The 22,300-nt window shown below is 38.2% G+C and overlaps 1 protein-coding gene and 1 pseudogene across 1 annotated transcript; both read right to left on the reverse strand.

Annotated features, from left to right (window-relative positions):
- Positions 1–255: 255 nt before the first annotated feature.
- On the reverse strand, positions 256–12,190 carry LOC126792238 (mediator of RNA polymerase II transcription subunit 33A-like; annotated as a pseudogene).
- A 215-nt stretch (positions 12,191–12,405) lies between these two features.
- On the reverse strand, positions 12,406–20,620 carry LOC126791510 (mediator of RNA polymerase II transcription subunit 33A). The gene is made up of 12 exons (XM_050517968.1): positions 20,268–20,620; positions 19,357–19,467; positions 18,911–19,258; positions 18,273–18,592; positions 18,067–18,158; positions 17,615–17,975; positions 17,294–17,504; positions 16,654–16,768; positions 16,338–16,499; positions 14,371–15,031; positions 13,830–14,036; positions 12,406–13,735 (listed from the first exon to the last, which is right to left on the reverse strand). Exons 1-12 carry the CDS (start codon positions 20,531–20,533, stop codon positions 12,624–12,626), a joined length of 3,966 nt encoding a protein of 1,321 aa, XP_050373925.1. The 5' UTR covers positions 20,534–20,620; the 3' UTR covers positions 12,406–12,623.
- Between the last annotated feature and the right edge of the window lie 1,680 nt (positions 20,621–22,300).

The following is a 22,300-nucleotide window of genomic DNA, read 5'->3' on the forward strand; positions in this document are numbered from 1 at the left end:
TTGAACCTAACAATTTCATAGAGGCATTAAACTAGTCAACATCTCCTTTTGATTAAATTTAGGTTTTGTAGAGAGGAAAATTGGATTCTGATGATTTTGAGATCAAACATGAAGATGATATATATACCACATATTACTCCTTAAAATCTATGACTCACCAGTTATCACACCCTCATGCACAATCATTTCCTCAATTCTGAAGTAATTTGACATTTCAATTGAATTTAAATGCAAAAAAAAAAAATATCAAGAAATTTATTGCTCGCATTCGATTATCATTTCAACAGCAGCACCCATGGAATCAAGACCACCAATCCACAGCAATTCCATAGAGCTTTCAGTCTCATTCCACTCACTCAGCTTCTTACTGATTGTCTTCAAGACATGCACATCCACCTCCAACACCCAAGTTGGCATGCAGATCACCATCAAGCTTATGAATCCCAACACATAGGCACGCCAAGTGATCTCATCACAACGCAGCATCATCTTCCCTTTCAGTACAGCCACCAGAAACTCCATGTGTGTTCCGAGAATCTTCCGGCGACGCTTGGATCCCCATGATGATGAGCCTACACCCCAAACGAAAGCTCCGCACAAGGATGCAAAATATGAAACAACATATCCTTTGAGCCATGCAACTTGAGTTGAATCTCCTTCTTGACTTGAGCTTTGATCCGATACAAACCACGATGGTAAGAACTCTTCGAACAGTGACTGCACCAGACCTAAGCCTCCTGATGACCACACTAACGATGCTGCAAGGGAAGCCACCAGCTTACACTGTGTCAAATTTTAAGCCATTTCAAACTGTCCTTGTATCCTTGCGTTCTTGGCAGCTGTCTTCTTTCTTGTTATCTCTCTTACACATTCTATCAAGAGGGAAACAATCTCTTTGTTCAAGAAGAATGGCAGCTGTCTTCTTTCTTGTTATCTCTCTTACACATTCTATCAAGAGGGAAACAATCTCTTTGTTCAAGAAGAATACGTCAGATAAATGTGGATAAACATGCATGTAATATCCCAGGGAAACAGGAGAAACACTGTCGTCTTGAGCATGTGATGCGATTCCATGGCCAAGAAGGGCTCCAATACCTCCATTGTGTGAGAGAGGATTGGAATGCAGGCCAAGTGTGGCAGTGAAGCAGCTCCTAAGAATGCACTCCAACGTTTTGCTTTCTGGCTCCACAATGAATACACAATTGGCATGCATGGCCAGGGGCAACCTGCTGCGACGGAGGCTAATGCCTGTGAAGGCAAGTCGAGATACCGTCGTGAATCTCTGTCAGTTTTGTATGCTATAGTCAGGTACACTAAGGCAGCCAAGGGCAATGGCAGTGTAACTTGACATGTTCCTATCAGGAGTTCAGGACAAACACTTCGTCATGATATTGAGGAAATTAAGAGATTATCACTCTAGAACAAACTGATGGAAAGAACATAATTAACTGTGTACATCGATGATCGATTTAGGAACTTATCATCATGCTTATTCACTTAAATGTGGACAAAAATAAATAGAAAACAAACATTGACTTCGTAGAGACCTGAAGAAGTGCTTGAGACGTCAACAGCAACAGCAGCTACAATTGTCTGTATCTTTTCCTCGACGTATGACAAATTTGCATCAGGGCAGGGCCAATCTATTCCATTCATTGAAGCTGGTTTCCAAGTACCCCTTGTTACTTCAGCTGTCAAGTAGCTCACAATAGTCCCCAAAGATGCAGGAAGAAAATCAACCAAAACTTTGAGACCTAAAGAGATTATAACATATAGGCTTTAGTAGCATATTAGAATTTGCTGGCACATCATTTCACAAAAAGCATTGATATTTTCCACTTCCCAGGTACATTCTCATATATGACTGCTTTCAAGTTTCAAGCAAATCCTTTTCATAGAGTTAGGGAAATCATATGAGGGCACTACACTTACCCATAGCCAGTTTGCGCGGTGAGAGTCTTCCATTGTCACAGGCTATTAAAGCAGAATCAACCACGTCGTGAACAGCAGCCAGAATCTCCCAAGCAGGCAGTTTGCCCAAGAATGTAGATTCATCTCCTCCAAATGGACTACAATCTATAGAAGTATTAGAATCTAAAGACTGTCTTCCTTCCTCCTTCTCTTTGAACATAAAGTTGAAAAGCTCATTAACATGGTGAGGAACGGGGGTTCCATGGGTAACTCCAGAGAGGGTGGAAGCTATGCATGCATTGTGCTGATTGTACCAGGCTTTGAAGTTTGGAAATGAATCAATGTAGATGGGGTGTGTAGATGATGAGCTTGCCACAGATGCTAGCCTCCTTTTATTACAATCCTTGGACACATTTCCAGGCGACATGAGGTGAGAGTTCCGTAGTAGTAGAAGGCATTCCAGAGTAAGGTTGGATCCAACTGTTGGTATATCTGCTGGTCTAGCTCCAAAGCAACGATCAAACCTCCATAATTTTACGAAAAGAGTAAATCCATTAGAAAACACAGTATGAGCAGAAGTTTCATTATCTGTTGTCTGACTTCCTGAGCTACAGGGTACGCATGACCCAAAAATCTCACAGATTGCCATCAATGAACATGCTAATTGAGGAACCTGGCAAAGACAGTACCAATGTTTTCAGATGCGAAAGCGAAGGCGATATGGTCAAGTCTCATAAGGCGAGAGAATCGGCGCGCAAAGATGATTTAAGGCGATCTCATTTCCAACAAACATTAATTTAATACAATAATTTTCAAATAATATGAATATCTTTCAAAATATATGAATATGTCATTATAAGTATAACATTCATCCAAAATAAGGTTCTAATCAAATTATAGAATTAATATATAGACTCATATTAAATTAAATGCAAGAGCCACATTTAAATGTGTTCAATCTTCATCATCATATCCACTCACACCCACATGAATATTATTACAATCATCAATGTTCAATGCATCAATATGTGGATGTAAAGTAAGGTCTTCAATCTCATCTTCATTCCTAAGTAATGCATTCAATGTTTTTATTTTCTTTTTAGATTTGGATTTTTCTTTACCTAAAAACAAAAATGTACTAGTATAAATATGAATTGATACATATATTCTAGACAAACTAAATAACATAAGGATGAGTAAGAAAGTACTTACGTGAACTTTCAACATTCTTCCTTTTAGAAGAAGGTGCGTAAGAGGGCTCATTAAATCTCATGTCATCATCCAATAAAGGAACATCATCTATTGTTGGCTCATCTAGTGGCTCCACACATATAGGAACTCTAATTGATAAATTTTGTTCATAACATTCAATCGGTACATTTCTTATAGGTTCCACCTCAAACACACCTTCTTCAAGCCAAGAGAGATCATTTTGCAATATAGGATCTTCCACCTCCGATATCCATTCATCATCAGAATCGATTTCTTCCACTACAATGGGATCAAGCTTCTTCACTCTTCTTCTAATGTTTCTTTCTCTTAGTAAAGAGTTGTACTTGACATAAACCAATGCATTTAATCTTTTGTGCTCAAGTCGGTTCTTTTTCTTAATGTGAATCTAAAACAAACATAAGAATAATTTTAGATGACATGAACATGCTATTGATTATATAAATTAGTAATGATTAAGTAATTCCTTACCGACTCAAATGTACTCTAATTCCTCTCGCATCCAGAAGCACTACATGTTAGGCTAAGTACACGGATAACAAACTTTGTCAACTCAGGTGTTTCCTCTCTAAAATGCTCCCACCAACTCACTGAAAATATAAATTACTATAAACTGTAAATAATAGAATGTAAACAATTGTATTATAAAGAATAATATATGAGGCATTACCTGGACTTCTTAGCTTTATGGAATGTATTGTTATCTTACTTCCAAACTCTCCAAGGCATCTATCAAACATCTCAAATTGGATATCAGCCCTTAACCGATCCTCAAATGACATCATCATATCCATGCATTCATGCAATCATTTCTTGACTTCTAAAACAGTTAAGAAGTTGTCTTCATAATGTAGTTGAGGGTTTAGAAAATATCCGTCAGGTTGATGCAGTTAAGGAGTCCACCTTGCATCAATTTTGTTCCAAATTGGTTGATCAATTCAAATGCAATCTTCTCCTTGGTGGCATCCATCAATTCATATATGTAGCCCATAACAGGTCTTACCTCCGAATCAACCTCCCTCAAAACACACACTAATGACATCACACTCTTCACACAAAATGCAACATAACTCCAAAAGTTCTTTTCAAATAGAACAATTGCACGAGCCCCTATGCCTTCATGACTTTTTACAAAAGGACCCTCAATCCACTTCATGCTATTAAACATCATTTGAAGATGTTGTTTTTGTTTATAGATACTTTGACGGGTGAGCAAGTAAGTTGCAAAGCGAGTTACCGCCGGACAAATGATCTCATTGTTGTTTGTGAATTCTCTCATGAGAGAAAGGACCCATGTGTGACCATAGAGAAATTTCACCACTTTCTTAGCACTTGCAATGGTCTTCTTAAAGATGGTTAGCTTGCTAATATCTTCAAGCATAAGATTAATACAATGTGCCGCACATGGAGTCCACCACAACTTCAACCTCCTTTGCATAAGTCTAAGGCCCGCATTTTTATAATTTGATGTATTATCGGTGATTATTTGAACCACATTCTCTTCCCCAACTTCTCTAACCATTTCATCCAAATACTTTAGCATTAAACTACCATTCTTTACACTACCGGATGCATCAATGACTTCAAAAAGAAAGTACCCGCCAAACTATTCACAAGAAAATTAAGAAGTACTCTACCCTTTTCATCGGTCCAACCGTCCGACATAATAGAACACCCATACTTTTCCCAAGCTTTCTTATGCTCTAACAAGTACTTATCAATGTCTTCAACTTCTTTCTTAAGAATCCAAGTCCTTAATTCATGCATAGAAGGAGATTTGAACCCTACACCATACTTGGCAATTCCCTCTACCATGGCTAACCAAAATAGATCATTAATTGTATTAAAATGAAGCACCCTAGAAAATATAAAACGGCCAACCATTCAACAAACTTCTTTTCTTAACTCTTTTTTGTAAGCTGCATTCAATACGATTTGCCTAGGTTGAGAAGATACAAAACTATCAAGTGGTCCTTTGACTTTTGGTTAAGCAACACTACTCCCACATTCTTCTAATGGAGATTTTATACTATCATTTCCACCACCAATTCCTTCCTCAATCTCACGGAGCATAGCACCTCTCTTAAATTTCAAATCCTTAAATTCCTTTATAACTAATTGATACTCTTTCTTCACATCAAAATGGACTTTATTACAAGCAAAGAGAGGCATAGAGGTAGAGAGAGGCATAGAGGTAGAGAGAAGCAGGGAGGCAGAGAGAGGATGATTAGCTAGGTTGAATGAATAATTGATGGGGGGAGGGGGCTGTATCGTTAAATAATACAAAATGCATCGTTTTAATTAAAACAAATGCCATAACGACGTCGTTTTGGCCCTTAGAAAAGAAAAATAATTCCATTGTCTTCTTTGCCCGCCTCTGGCTTTCCCTTTGCTCCGTCGCTCTGGTTGTCGCCTTTCCATTTTCTCACTTGGGTTTGAACTTGCGGGGCTTTTCTTCGTCGCTCCGCCTGAAGGCGCGCACCGGCGTCGCCTTTGAAAACACTGGACAGTACGAACCAATTAAAATTCCTATTAAATTATATTTTGATGCTCGTACTTGGCAATTTGAGAATTGCAGAAAGGAAATCAAGAGCAGAGTAGATGAAAGTGCATGTACCATGCCAAGTAGCGAGAAAATCTTGATATTATCAATGGTAGAGATCCCAGATAGAAGTGCATTTAGCAGTGAAGCATGACCCATTAGATCGCTGCCACTTTCAGAATGATTTGTAGATGATGGAGAAGACAACAACCTAATAATAAAACGAACAGTGTGTTCCTACATGAGATTCAGACCTCAAATTAATCAGAATGATTAGAAAGATAGAATTCTAAAGTTGCCAACTATCATCAAACGCTGCAAGATGGATAACCTGTACATTCCAACCTTGACTGAGGGAGGCTCCACCAAGGATACTAGCTGCTGATATTTTTTCATTATCTGATCCTTTGACAGCTAAGTCGAATATCTTCTCAAACTCTTCTAAGCTTTCACCCAAACAATGAGCTTACATTCAATAGCTTACATGTCGTGATCAAGTCGAGCAAGTATATAGAAGCTTTTAAGTGTTTCTTAGGAAATGAAACAGAAAAATTTATTGTTTAATTGATATAGCTTCTTCACTGATAAGATATGTTTACAGTGTACCTTGATGCGGGATTTGAAAGCATTGCCATGGTCATGACTGGTGCAAGTGGTGCCCCCTGCATTAACGATGACCAACTAGGCACTTGGGAAGTTACATTAGAAGGTAATTCATTGATGCATCCTTTAACATAGCCTGGCCAGAAATATGCGGAAGTGTCTAGTAGGTTTCTTGCGATACAAGCCTCAACAATCAGATGACGCATGTTTCCTGCTGAAACAAGGAGATGGAACAATGTTTACGCGAGAATCACATGGCATAGCAATGCGCAGTGCCAATTTCAACTTCTGTAACTGAAAGCTTAACTTGTAACCTACCTAGAACTAGTTGACTTACAGTAGTCTACAGATATGTTGTCCATACTGATGCAATCCAAGTATGAACTTTCAACACTAGTCCCTGATATAAATGTTGGGAAAGTAGTGGCTGCCTAATACAAGGCTGACAGATAGATAATTATCCCAGGATCTGACTTTTCCCACTTTTGGTGTGATTAGCGGAAATAGCAACAAAAAGAAGACAAGATATTTAACGAGGTTCCTCAAATAAGCCTACGTCATCGGGGCAGTAGTAGTATTTTCTTCCACTATACTAAATAATAGGATGACAAGAAATAACTCACTCTAGACTAACTAAAGTGTTAACACACCTCTATCTCTCAAGAAGAATTTTCTTCTCACTAATGAACATGCTTCCTTGCTTCTTCCTTCTTGCTTCTTCATTGAACATGCTGTCTTTTACAATGCTCAGTGTAAGAACGCCTTGAAGAGCCGAGTTGCTTAATGACACCACCAAGGTGTCCCAGCTGTCTGGCAATGAGCTTAGTAACAACAGTGCTTGCAACTCATCATCAAACACCATCTTCATATTTGTCAATTGATTCACCATGTCTTTGAATTCGCTTAAGTGTTTCGAAACACTATGACCATCCATGTACTTCGTGTTCACCAACTGCCGAATGGACGAGGTTTTGTTGTGTGCGGTCTTTCGCTCATACATGGACTTAAGCTTTGTCCACCTTGAGTAGACATTGGTTTCTTGTGCCACATGATGAAAAACACTTTCATCAACCCATTGACGAATTCTTGCAACAACTTTTCTGTTCAGGATGCTCAATTCCACATCGGTCTTGCCTGCTGGCTTCTCTCCACCATTTTGAAGAGGCTCGTACATATCCTTGTTGTAAAGGATATCCTCCATTTTAGGCTTTCAAATGGAGTATTTTGACGATGTCAACTTAACCATTGTTGCCGGCGATGACGATGATTCTGCCATCTTGATCACCACCAGATGCCACAGACAATGAGCGTCGGGATCTGATACCACGTGTTGGGAAAATAGTGGCTGCCTAATACAAAAACGACATATAGATGATTATCCCAGGATCTGACTTTTCCCACCCTTGGTGTGATTAGCGGAAATAGCAACAAAAAGATGACACGATATTTAACGAGGTTCAATAAATAAACCTACGTCCTCGGGGCAGCAGTAATACTTTCTTCCACTATACTAAATAATGAGATTATAAGAAACAACTCACTCTAGACTAACTAAAGTGTTAACACACCTCTATCTCTCAAGAGGAATTCATTTCTCACTAATTGAGACACTTTTGCTCTCAATCTATCTAAGTGAGGACCACACTACTACATAAACACTCTAAGGTTTGTATCTCTATCTTGGGATATATTTTCTACAATCTCTATGCCTTTATATAGGCAAATGACTTCATGCACCATGTCATGCAACTCATGCACGTAAATGCAATTGGAAGTAAAGTCAAGTGTCTTCCTCATGCTCAATGTTTGCATGCTTATTAATGCATGTATGCTCTATCTTCAAAAATTGTTGACACATCCCATCTATGTTTATAGGTTTGTTTCTTTCTTTTCAAACTAAGTTGCACTCCTATGCTATATGAATAGCAAACTAGCTTTGTGTAAGCCAATGAGTCATCAAGGCTCTTGCAACACATGTTTTTCTCATGTAGTAAATTACCGCATAAATTTCTACCTCCAATTAAGAAGGGACTGACCCATCAATAAAGAACATAGCTTTTGCAGCAGCACGATTTGCTTTGGTAAATGCAAAGCGAGGGGGAGCCAGCAGTCCTATAAAGTTTCCCAGCGTTTGTAAACTTGAGACTAAATCATGGCGAGACTTCCTTGTATACTTTTGCTTCTCCTGTTGATTGGTGAACTTATGCTCTGTCTCGTCTACTTTTGCACTTTCATCTTCTTCAATAAGATTAGCAGCCACAAGTGCGCTTTCATCTTGCTCATGCGTGAATCATTATCCGGCATAGGAGAATCGATTGGGTTCCTTTCCTAAACAGATTATTGAAAATAGAATACGAAAGGCGATCAGCTAGAGTTCTTGAAATTATATGGTAACAGATAAACGAGGGAGCATTAATTCTGTAGGTCAGAGTGAAAACAATTTTGACTCTAACTGAGTTTAGCTCATTTTACTAAGAACTCTACCAGCATGCATTTCCTTGCTGACTATCATCTTGGCAAGGAAGAGAATTTTGAGGCAAAGAAAATCACGGTTAAACAATATGACACTAACTCTTTGAACAAGACGAAGAGCTGCAATCCATAAGTTCAAAAAAGTGTCATGCCAAGTTGCACAATTGATGGCTTGAAGAATCTTGATCAAATCTGAGGAAAATTAACAAACTTGTATTTGTATATATAGTTATATACCTCATTTATAAATGGTATAAAGGACTAATCATATACAATATCTGCTTTATCAGAGAGAATGTCAATTAGACTTGTGGCATTAATGACCCTTGTAAGAATCAAGGCATCTTCAAGTACCAGATCAAGTGGAAGCCATATGGTAGAGCGACCAGTTCCGTGGCATAGTCCAACAGAAGAATCCTTAATATCACGCAATAATCACACAATGCACTGATGCGTACATGTTTTGTTTTGCCAAATTTAGAATCTTGGAAGTTAGCTTGTCTTGCAAAAACAGTGTGATCAACTCAATAGCCATAACAGTATTCTGATTGTGTAATCTCTCATAGTGTCCAGTTCCGTTCTCACAATTGTCTATCTTCATTTCTTGAGGTTTAATTATCCATCTAGACTTCTTTTCTGGGTTATTATGTTCCAGCAAACCCTCATCATCTAATGATGCATCAACCAACTGCCACACAGTTGAGAAGATGAACCCAACCACAATAGTCCCAGCATCACTGATTTTAAGTCCAAACATCTGGGACAAATCAAGAGTAGCATCTATGGATTTCATAACCCTGTATAAAAAAGATTGGTTAAACAAATAAAACAATGCAAAATAAATATCAACAATTAGACAGACTAGGAACTCACATTTGATAATTAGGCCAATATATCTGAGGTCTGAGTGGCATGTCTCATTAGGATCTCCAAGTAAACTCTATAAGCCGCAGGCTGTAATCGTCTACTCGGAATAACCCTGTAAAACCAATCCATGAATGTTTGTGTCACCATTAAAATGCAACAATATGTTGGAGAGGAGAGATCTCACATCTAAGAAGTGACAAAGAAAATAAAACTTATAAGTGGGTGGATAATAACCAATTGTACCGAGGCCTTTTGTGATTAAAACCCAACACCTGTGAGGTGGCTAAGTTGGGACAATATCGGTACAGTTGGTCCACGGGCAACGCTTATCGCTGTTTAACATGGTATCAGAGCGGGTTCCTCTCCAGTCGCGCCTCCAATCTTTCGTGGGCCCGAGTTGGGTGCCACTTTGTCATGCCATCAGAGGATTTCTGATTCGATGGCCACTAAGTGTCGTTGGTTACTGGACCTTAGTTTCTTTCATCCCAGTATGTGGGATGTTAATCTGTCACATGCAGACCTAAAAATTAGGTTGCACGTGAGGGGGCATGTTGGAGAGCAGAGATCCCACATCTAAGAAGTGACAAAGAAAATAAAGCTTATAAGTGGGTGGATAATAACCAATTGTACCGAGGCCTTTTGTGATTAAAACCCAACACCTGTGAGGTGACTAAGTTGGGACAATATCGGTACACTTGTTTATTTTTGCAACAGGTGCAAACGTCTCATCATAGTCTATATCATATGTTTGGGTGAACCCCTTTGCTACTAGTCGTGCTTTATACCGGCTTACTGACCCATCTGGATTATGCTTCACTGTAAATACCTAACGACATCATACAGTCTTCTTCCCATGTGGTGGAGGTACAAGCTCTCAAGTATTGTTTTTTTGTAATGCTTCCATCTCTTCCTCCATTGCTTTCCTCCATTTTGGATCTCCCAATGCATCATGCACTTTGTTAGGTACTGATACAGTAGATATTTGATTCACAAATGACTCATATGACTTAGATAATCTTTTGGTAGATATAAAATTTTCCACAAGATACTTGGCTTTAGTCTGAAGGGTAGGTTCATATTGTTTTGTTGGTTGCCCCCGAGTAGACCTATTTGGCAAAACATATTGTCTCCTATGACTAACCTCAGATAAGTGATCTTCTGCACCAGGAGAGCATTGGTCAGGGGTATAAACAGTTGTACGGGAGACATGAGGGGCAGTTGTGTTATCATCTTCTGGTGCCTGAATCTCTCGAGTGACGACCTCCGGTGGTGCCTGTGTAGCTGTCACATTGGTAATCTCAACAGAACCTGTTACCATATCGACTGGCTTACTTGTCTCCCCCTCTCCATGATACAGTTCTTCAAAGTATGAATTCTCCCCCTGAAGAGCAATATTAGAAGAGGTAGAATAACTCATATCCTCAAAAAATGTAACATCCATAGTGACATAGTACTTCCGGGTAGGGGGATGATAGCACCGGTACCCTTTCTGATGTCCGCCGTACCCAACAAACACACATTTAACTGCCCGGGCATCCAACTTAGAACGCTGATGTTGTGGAAGATGAACAAAAACAACACAACCGAAAACACGGGCAAGAATGTTATGAAAAGAGGGTAATGAGACATGAGATGCAAGCACCTCATAGGGAACTTTCCCCTGAAGGACACGAGATGGAAGACGATTAATGAGGTGGGCGGAAGTAATGACAGCATCACCCCAAAGGTATTTAGGCATGTGGGCACTAAAAAGAATACATCGAGCCATATCAAGTAAATGACGATTTTTTCTTTCAGAAACCCCATTTTGCTCAGGAGTGTAAGGACACGTTGTTTGATGAACAATTCCTTGTGTGTTAAAGAACTCCTGAAAGACATGATTCACATATTCCCCCCCCCCCATTATCAGAACGAAGAACTCGAATGGTGGCATTATATTGTGTTTGGACAGAAGTATGGAAAGCACGAAAAACAGGAAAAACCTCATCTTTATTTTTAAGAAGAACAATCCATGAAAGACGTGTGCAATCATCAATAAATGACACAAAATATCTCATGCCTGACACAGTAGACTCTTTAGAGGGTCCCCAAACATCAGAATGAATTAATTCAAAAGGAAAAAAAATTTAGGAGAAGTACTAGGAGAATAAGTAGATCGATGACTAATTCTAACACTATTTCTACCACTAACTACCACTAATTACTCCGTGATTCCCGGCCGAATTCATGCCAACACCATATTCAATTATTCATCTAACAGAATGCAGCGGAATTGAAAAGAAACGCCAAACCTGGATGAAAGCAGAGCAAGAACAAGCATAGATAGCACCATTTTGTATACCATGGCCTTTTCTAGAAACTTCCACAAAATGGGCACATTGTTATCCCAACAACGTATGAGACCATCACATCACAGAGCTCCATTGAGGGCAGGGACACCCCTGCTGAGCTCAAAATCGACGAGACTTGTACTGACCAGAGCAAAGGATCACTGCCCTGTTCTTGAGCCTCCTTGGTTTGCTTTATGACATTGTCCCATAGGCTGCTTTGTTCTGAATCGGCCATGTCTCAGACACATTAGCTGCTATTTTGAGTGGTATTCAGTGCTTGAGAGTGACATTGAGAATCTGAGAAATGTAAACTAAGACTGCGCATTTGCTGTTCTGTACATGTATGTAGATTGATGCTAAATCTTAGGGCATGATCGGTCAAACATGGAGAAGGTCAAGATGGCCTAAGGTTGCCACCTGTAGACTAATGAACAACCATATTTTTGGGAAAGAACTGAAATTTGGTTAGATTTATGTTTAGAGTTTTACACTTTTGGTTCAGGTGCTTGTAACAAGGGATGTGGTTTTTGTAGTACCAGCTTTGAACCTTTCACTACAAAAATAAGTTACTTCCGGCAATGAAACTAATTTACATGATATTAAAGATCCTAAGATATACATCTGCCGCCTGAAAAACAAAGTGAAAAATTGGGTAGAGGAAAGGGAATTTACATCTCATTTTCGACTATGAGTTCGGCGGCTGCACCCATTGTACCAACTCCAATCTCCAACAAGGCTATAGCAAGTTCTTCCTCATTCCATTTCCTTAGACCATTACTCAGTCTCTTCAATACTTCTACATCCACTTCTAGCATCCAGTTTGGTGTACAGCCTACCATTAGAGTTATAAAACCAGACACATATGCACGCCATGTTGCTGAATCACAACCAAGTGATATCTTCCCATCAAGGGCGCTCGCGAGAAATTCCATGTGGGTACCAAGGATTTTAGGCCGTCGTTTTGATGCTGGTGATGATGAATCAACTCCCCAAGCAAAGGCTCCACAGAGCACTGCAAAGTATGCAAGTGCATAGCCCCCAAGCATGGCTACCGTTCCTTCTGTCCCTTGTTCCTCCTCAGACCAGTGCATCGATATAAACCAAGAAGGCAAAGTTTCTTTGATCAATGACTGAACCAGGCACAAGCCTCCTGTTAACCATACCAGAGATGCCCCAAGTGAAGCTGCTAGTTTCACCTGATTCATTGCTGTAGCAAGTGAAACCTGTCCATATCTCATTCCTTTTTTGGTTTTCAACTTGTCCAGTCTCTCTTTAGAAAGCACACTACATGCTATCTCTCTTATAGACTGCATCAAGATAGCTACAATCTCTTCAGTCATGAAGACAATATCTGCTATTGACCGGTACACACGTAGATAAAGAATTCCTGGTGCAACAGGTGAGATTTCACCACAGAAATGGGATCCGAATCCATGGCCAAGAAGTGCTCCCACACCACCATTGCTCGAGGTCGGAGTGGCATTCAAGCCAAGTGTAGCAATAAAGCAGCTTTTAAGAAGTTGAACCACTGACTGACTGTTCTGGAGGAAAACGGTCCGAGATGCAGAGAAGACAAGGAAGTCACTCCACCTCTTCGCCTTTTGAGTCCACAGAGATGCTACAATTGGCATACAAGGCCATGGACAACCAGCTGCAAGGCACTCCAAGGTGGGGCCAGCCAAACTGAGGAAACGTTCCGATGCTCTGTCTATCTTATATGTGATGGTAACACTTACAAAGGCAGCTAGAGGTAGTGGAAGTGTAGCTGGAGAGCTTCTCCCTATAGAAATCAAGCCTTATTAGAGGGAACATGGCTCTTATAGCCGTTACGATTGAAAATGGTTAAAGAAATAATATAACAGAAAAAATAATACCTGCAGCAAGGCTAGGTATATCAACACCAGTAGCAGCTAAAATTTTCTTGATCTGTTCCTCAACATAGGATAGATTCACAGCTGGACTGGGCCAATCAGTTCCATTCATAAAAACTGGTTTCCAAATTCCTCGTGTAACTTCAGAAGAAAAGTAACTCACAATGGTCGCCAAAGATGCAGGAAGAAAATCAACCAAATCTTTAAGCCCTGAAATAGTGAAAATTCTTATTTAATAATAGAGGTAAACTTTCATAATGATAACTTCTCTCTCTACAATCTGAGTGCCACAACTAGTAATATAATTTCAGCTTGACTATATTTACAGATTGCATAAAGACGACTTTAGAACATCTTAGATAACCACTTGGATGAAATTCATTCACGAGATTGTGGCAATATGTACTAAAGTGATCACACTTTCAGGATTAAATTTCTTAAAAGAATCACCACTTAGAAACTATTTCACATATTCTCTTGGATGTGACTAAATATAATTAACAATTCAGCAACCACAAGAAAATGAGAGCAGAACAAGGCTAACCTGTAGCCAGCTCACGAGGAGAAAGTCTTCCATGAGCACAGGCTGTCAGAGCAGCATCAACCACAAAGGGAACAGCTTCTAGGATATCCCAAGCAGGCAATTTAGGTCTTAAAGAGTTGTCTTCATTCCCAGGTCCAGAAGAACTAGTACTTGGAGAATTCACAGAAGTTCCAGACTGGTTTCCTCTATTTATTTTTGTGAACATCATGTTAAGAAGATCATCAACAATTTGATGGACAGGGGTTCCATGCACAAGACCCGAGAGTGTTGACGCTATACATGCTTGATGCTGCCGATACCAAACCTTCAGTTTTGGAAAAGAATCTACAAATACAGGTTCTGGATATGATGAGCTTGCAACAGCAGACAACCTCCTTTTATTACGATCCTGGTGAGCAGTAGCAGAAGATACCAGGTAGGAGTTTCTTACTGACAGGAGGTACTCAGGTGTTAGCCGGGATGCAACTGTGGGTACATCTCCTACCCCATGCTCAAGAGGAGGATGATTAAACCTCCAGAGCTTCAAAAGGAGAGTAAATGCATTTGAAAATACAGCATGGGCAGAGATTTCTTCTCCTGTTGTTAGAATCCAGGAGACATTGGGAACACAAGAACCAAACACCTCACAAATTGGCATCAATGAACATGCAAGTTGTGGAACCTGTTAAGAAATTAATCAAACAAATCACATTAGCTTAAAACTAAATGACAGTCACTACACAACAAAAACAGCAATATAATTAACTAACACACAAAAAGCTTTGATAAAGTAACGTATAGTTAGCTTCATGGGCATCCATTTTGGTTAGGGTTACAAAACTACATTCTTTCTTCCAATTTGGTTTGGACTGAACAGGGTGATTTATACTTCAGCCAACCTAGTTTTGATGCAGTTTATCCTATTGCTTCCCAGTTGTGCATGTGTAGTCTTAATTTTGTAGTAGGGCCAACATTCGTTTAGTCCCTACACTTTTGATCGGTTGTCTATTTAGTCCCTGAAGTTACATTTTCATTTTATATAGTCCTCGAACTTGCAATTCTTAATCTAAAAGGTCAATTCCGTCAATTTAACCGTTAACATGAGGTGGCAATTAAAGATCCTCCAAAAAAGTGTAAAATGGCAAAAATACTCCTAGATCAATATTTTCTAATATTTTCTTCAATTATCTGATAAATTTATGATTTTCACCTTAAGTTAAATTTATATGAAGACACAAAGAAATAATGGAAATGACTTTGTCAAGTAAAGGCATTCATATCTCTTAAAAATATATTGGAAACAATAAAAAAGAAATACTACATAAAATAAAAGGAAACATTGATATAAGAATATTTTGGTAATTTTGGGAGGATATTTAACGGCCACCTCATCTTGTTAACAGAGTGGACATTCTAGACTAAAAGTTGCAAGTTCAAGGACTATATAGATGACATTGAAACTTCAGAGACTAAATGAATGACCGACCAAAAGTACAGAGAATAAACAAACGTTTGCCCTTTGTAGTAACGATCTTCATGATCAAGTGATCAACAAAAACAGTTTATTTTCCAGAACAAATAAAAAAGAATACATAAACAAAAGTCGTGCCAGTTCTATCCAACCGCCCTGGCTACAACTTTTCTGATTATGGAAGCTAAGAAGCATAGCTGGAAGCGACATAACAAACTCTATATTAGGCCTGCTAGAAGCGTTCCTTGCTACCGAAGTCCATTATTGAAATCTACAAGATTATTTGTTATACTAAATTCGCATGTCAAATGTCCTTAGCTTTCCCCTTTCCTTAATGCAATTATTGATCTACATTCAATGGGAAAATCCAATCAAACAGATATTTGAGATAAACAATTTACTAGCATTTGATGTGTAAAGTGCATCATTTACAATCATGGGTGCTCAATCACTAACTAAAGATCCAACAACCTTAATTCATATCCTTCACTCTTAGTTGATGGAAAGTTAAACTTACCAGGCCATGTAAAGAGAAGATCTGAACGCAGTCAACAGATGCAATTCCAACAATGAGGACGTTCAGCATTGGAGCATAGCCTATCAAATGGCTATCACTGCCGGAATAATCAGCAGGAACAGGAGGGGACAATAATTGAATGATAAAATGAGCAGTATGCTCCTGCATAACGTGTGAACCATAAATTAATAGGGTGATTGATTCAGAAAAGGTGTGGCAAGATGCATTATGATCAAAACAACATGAAATGTGAGAAAGCTACTGCCTTGAATTAATAGTAAGAAAGGAAGACGAGTAATTGATCATTTTTCTTCACCTGTATATTCCAACCCCTAAGTAGTGACGTCCCACATAAAACGGTAGCAGCAAATATCTTCTCATCATCTGATCCATTGATTGCAATCCCGAATACTTTCTCAAGTTCTGCTAAGCTTCCATCAAATCCATGAGCTTAAATTCAGTAGCTTTACCTTTGGGTAAATTTACAAAAAAGAGCATCTCATAAACCTAGCTTCAGGAAAGAGAAAGGAGTAACTGAAGACCAGGGCATAGACAAGGAGGTAAAAAGGTAATCTAAAGTCGCATACATGCACAGCTACCCTTTAACTTATTAGCCGTGGCCACCATAGATTCTGATTCATAGTGCTAGTGGCAAAAGATATAACCAATTGTAGGCCACACTGTTCGAATTCGTTAAAAGTTTTCTATCATACCACAATTGGCTAAAAGGACAAGAGATTGCCATTGATTGGCCTTAAAGTCGTAATATGCTTTGATAAATCCAAAGCATACCATAAAATTACAAATCTACCTATGCATTTACATTCGAAAGTGGTAAGATAGGGTAGCAGCAAAGATCATAAACTTTTCAGAATTGATTCACTAGGATAGAACTCTCTATGATGATATAAACAATCAAAGTTACAACAAGTTATTTGTGTTAAGAGCTTATATACCTTGAAGCAGGGCTTGAAACCAAAGCATTAACCATGACTGGAGTAAGAGTAGCCCCCATCATAAATGTTGACCAACCAGGCACTTGAGTTGGCACACCGTGTGGTAGCTGGTTTATACGTCCATTGACATAACCTGGCCAGGAATATGCAGATGTGTCTAGTAGGTTTCTAGCAATGCAGGCCTCAACTATCAAATGGCGCATGTTTCCAGCTGTAAAGAAGCACATAAACCAAAGATAATAACTCCAAAGAGATATACAGACTGCAAATAATATATACAACAGAAAACTTGAGTGTAAACTAGACAGAAATTTTACTCACCAAAGTTGATGGGCATTTCCTTCATACCTAGGCACTCAAAGTATGCACTCCCAATATTGACACCTGAAATAATCAGCATCGCTTTTGCAGCAGCCTTGTTGGCAGCAGAAACAACAGATTGAGGAGGAGTCAGCAAACCCTGATAATCACCCAACACCTGTAAGCTGGAGACTAAATCATGGCGGCGGTTTTCTGGAAGCTCTTTTTCTTTCCAGCTGTTGAGGGTGCCACATTCTACATCACTAGCTGGTAAAGTTTCCTCCTCTTCAATCAGATTAGCCACCACAAGTGTTGTTATACATAACAGCATGCATAAGCGAGTGTCAAGGCGAGGCACAGGGCCCTCTATTGGATCCCTTTCCTAAAAACCATAAAAAATCATGACTAAAATTTTTGTTCCCAAACCATTAAAAAAAGGATCATTATTAAGTTCATTCAAAGCAAATACAAACCCTTTGTACAAGGCGAAGAGCTGCTACCCAAAGACCTAAAAAGGTATCATGCCAGCCTGTGCCATTTATTGCTTGAAGGGTATTAATTAGACCTACAAAATGAAGCATCTTAGTCTCACAGACATAATTTATTTTTATTTATTTTTTCAAATCCAATTGTAATGTGAATTACTAATTTAAGCAGAAAGGATTAAAACTCTCTTTACCAGTAATGTTTTCAACAGCACTTGTAGCATCAACTTGATAACCATCCATTGCATCTTCTAATACAAGATCAAGAGGAAGCCACAGAGCCGAACGACTGGCCCCATTGCACAGACTAGCAGAAGAAACCAGAGATCTAGAAGCCATAACTACATGAAACTTTTGCAGAGAACTTGTTTTGTATTCTCGAGACGATATGAAGTGACTGCTTGAAGTCAACAGCATAAGAGACTCGGGAGTAAGAGTTTTTGAACTTCTTATTGCTAAAGAATTTGACGCGAGCAATTGTAAACGCTGAGTAAAGTTTGTCCAATGTGTAGGCCTGGAAAAGTGGAACAACATGTTATGCGTATCTTGGATAGTGACATTGAGGTATGAAAGACTTGCTGAAAAAAGGGATCAAATGTAAAAACACATTCTATTCTCTCACTCAAACTGACAAGAATAAAATCTGTGAATAGCAAAATTTAATTAGTTATGTATATGTCAGAATTGTTTTATAGCATTTAAAATAATGAGATTGATAGTAAGAAAGCTTATCAATGCTTGAAAGACCAAACCAAACTAATGTATACATCATCCACCCTACCAGGAAAGGACAATGTTTGATAAGTAACCATTTGGGGGAACAGATACTTACAAGTGTCGGCGAGCCAAGAACAGAATTCTGGATGTTACTTTATTTTGAAGGAATTGCCCAACTATCTCAATAGCCATGACAGTATTTGCATCCCTCATTATCTCATTGTATTTCCTCCTCTTCCCATAGTAGCTACCATGACAGTCTATCTCCATTTCTTGACGTTCAATATCCCATTTGGACTTCTTTTCCAGGGTTTGGTTCAACAGTCCTTCATCGTCTAATGATGCATCAAGCAATTGCCACACAATTGCAAATAAAAACTCAACCACTAGAACACCAGGTTCACTCACTGAAAGACCAAACATTCCAGAAAGATGAAGAACAGAATCTATTGATTTCATGATCCTGCATGAAAAATAAAGGTTTCAAATTCGAGATATGAGATAATAGTTATTGCTACTGTCAGTAATGTCAGCTAACTCATTTCTTTACTAACATCTTACATTTGATAATTTGCCCCATGTATCTGAGACTTAAGGGTAAACATGTGTCTCTTAAGGAGCTCCATGTAAAGTCTATAAGCAACTTTCTGGGAACATCGACTTGGAATGACCCTGTAGATAGAATGGCGAACAATTTATATATAACCATTCACCATAAAAAATAAAACCAGTTACCACTATGGTATGCGAGGACTCTATACATGTTGATAATATGGCCGATCAGTTTTCTTATTTTCTACAATACAAAGGAATTTTGGAACAAGCAATGTCCCACAAGTGAAAGCCTAAAATCAGATATAAAATACACTATGAACTGTCACTCAAACAATCGAGGAGAGTTTTGTATATACTAAAAGGAGTTGGATGAAGACATCAATCATTCTGAATTGGTCCTCATCTGGACAGAGATATAAACTTAAGTACAATACTACAATGACAAACATGTCAAGTTGCCAACCCAACCCGCCGTTTTTTTGAAAATGTGCAGGATAGGTAAGAACAGACTGAAACTTATAGTTGATATAAATTAGAATCAGCATCGGTAGACTGCAGGACTTTCACTCCACGGGTCAACTGAGCTTAACAAAACAATATGGCCCAGTTTGGTCAAAATTTCTACCTCGTCCCAAAGAACAATTCAGCATGAAAAATTTTGCTCTCACTTTTATTTTCTAATAATCCTAGAAACCACAAGAGTCATCAAATACAAACATTGAACACCTATCAAAACAAAAGGCCAAATCAATCAAACAGTTCGAGTGGGAAGTGATAAAAGATCAAATTTTTAAACAAATTCACACCCTTCATCTAAACCCACTTCAAATCATAACAACCTAGCTCACCAAAAATAACATAAAACCCAGAAAAGCCAGAATCTTGCACCAACTCTTATTTAAACTAAAAGCACAAACCTTTGTGAAAGAAGAGCAAGAACAAGCATTGGAGGCACAATCTTTAACATCAAGGCTTTCTCCAGAAACTTCCACATAATGGGAACATTGTTATCCCAGCAAATGTGGGAAACCAAAACATTGGCTAGCTCCACTGAGGGCATAGAGACTCCCCTTGAACTCAAGTTAGAAGACAACTGTAGAACCCAACACAGAGGATCACTACCCTTTTGTTGGGCCACTTTGGTTAACTCCACCACACTATCCCAGATACTAGACACCTCCATTTTTGAGCCAGTTTCTAAGGTTGGTGTTGGTGATGAGAGAGAAAGAGAGATCAATCAACACAAAGGTGGTGGTGACTCTAAGGACGAGAAGAGTGGGGGTTCTGTTTTGATTCTTTGTTTTTTTTTTTAGTTCTGAAAATTTGGCAATATATAAATATAAAATTAGTTAGTAGTTTTAAAACACATTTAAATTAATTAAAAACTTATTTTTCATATTAAAACATAAATTTAAACTCAAATAATAAATAAAACAAAATTAATTAATTAATGTAAAAATATTCAAAATACCCTTATTTTCGTGAAATTTATCAAATGTCACTCATATATCTAACAAATTTGTTTCTCCTCCTTTTTTAGTTTTTTCCGGCAAATTTAAGTTTTCCGGCCAAATCATCAGCAATTTGGAGGTGAGCCAATATATAAAGTTGTTCCTTATGTCATGGGCTTTCATTTAAGTATCATATTGCATATGTTTTGAGATATTTTGAAATTTTGAATTTTTCTCATCAAAAACCATAGTAACAGTTAGTTTCTCAGTCGACAATAGCAGCTAAACTTATAGTCGACAATAGCAGGTATCTTCCAAGTCGACAGTAGTAGTTAGATTCATAGTCGACAGTAGCACTTACCTTCCAAGTCGACAGTAGCAGCTAGTTTTTAACTCGACATTAGCAGTTAGTTTTTATAGTCGACAGTAGCAGATAACATCTTCATTGATAGTAGCACACACTATGGGTCAAAGAGGGGTAAAAAAGTAAAATATTTTATAGCATGTGGAAACTTGCCATAATTTAGACTTTATTTGTAATTTTTTGTCCTTATTTGTTTTATTAAATTATGTAGTGAGTTATTTGTAAACTAAATTGTTGTCTGGTACTTTTGAGTAGTTTGTTTATATATAAATGGTCAGTAAAGAAAGGGTCAAACTCGTTTGGGGGTAGAACTTTCATAGTTTCAATGTTTTTTATGCATATGGCCCATGTGTGGGAATCAATGAACAATTCTGGTTTACCACTGCCCCGTTCTTAATATATTTTTACCTCAGTTTGTACTTTGTATAGCCCTTATTGTCGTACTATTTGGTCATTGAGTCATAGTAAGAGTCTTTGGCGGTATTTGATGCATTTTTGTGCTTACATGAGTTAAAAACGCATAATTGGTCTAGAGTCCTAGTTTGAGTATGAATCCTTGTAGGACTAGAAAACCTAGTTGATTATGAGTCTTCATCTTTCTACGTTTTGGTCGCATTAGCGATATTTTGAGAGTTCTTATTGCACTAAGAATCCTTGTTAGGTTTCGAAACTAATTATCTCTTACTTATGATTTTATTTTCAGATTGGATTTAAGAGATAATACTAGAGGAAAACAAGGAGAAGCCATGCACATGGAGTCATAACATCAACAAGTCATGCAACAATTAAATAGAAGATAATCATTAAATGAATAAAACATGACATGATTTAGAGAATAAAACATGACATGATTTAGAGAATAAAACATGACATAATTTAGGGAATAAAACATGGTATGATTTAGGGAGATAAAACATTTCATGATTTAGGGAGATAAAACATTGCATGATTTAGGGAGATAAAACATGACATTATTATAGGAAGAAATAGTCAAGTTCAAACCCTCATTATTTCCTCTATATATACATGGCTTCACCTCTCAAATAATATCACTTCTCATTTGCATTCAATAGCCAAAACTCTATCAAAATACTACCTCAAACATCATTCACCAAAACAGCAAACCGTTCTCCCC

Source organism: Argentina anserina, chromosome 4 (genome assembly GCF_933775445.1).
Source record: "Argentina anserina chromosome 4, drPotAnse1.1, whole genome shotgun sequence".
Lineage (NCBI taxonomy): Eukaryota > Viridiplantae > Streptophyta > Magnoliopsida > Rosales > Rosaceae > Argentina > Argentina anserina.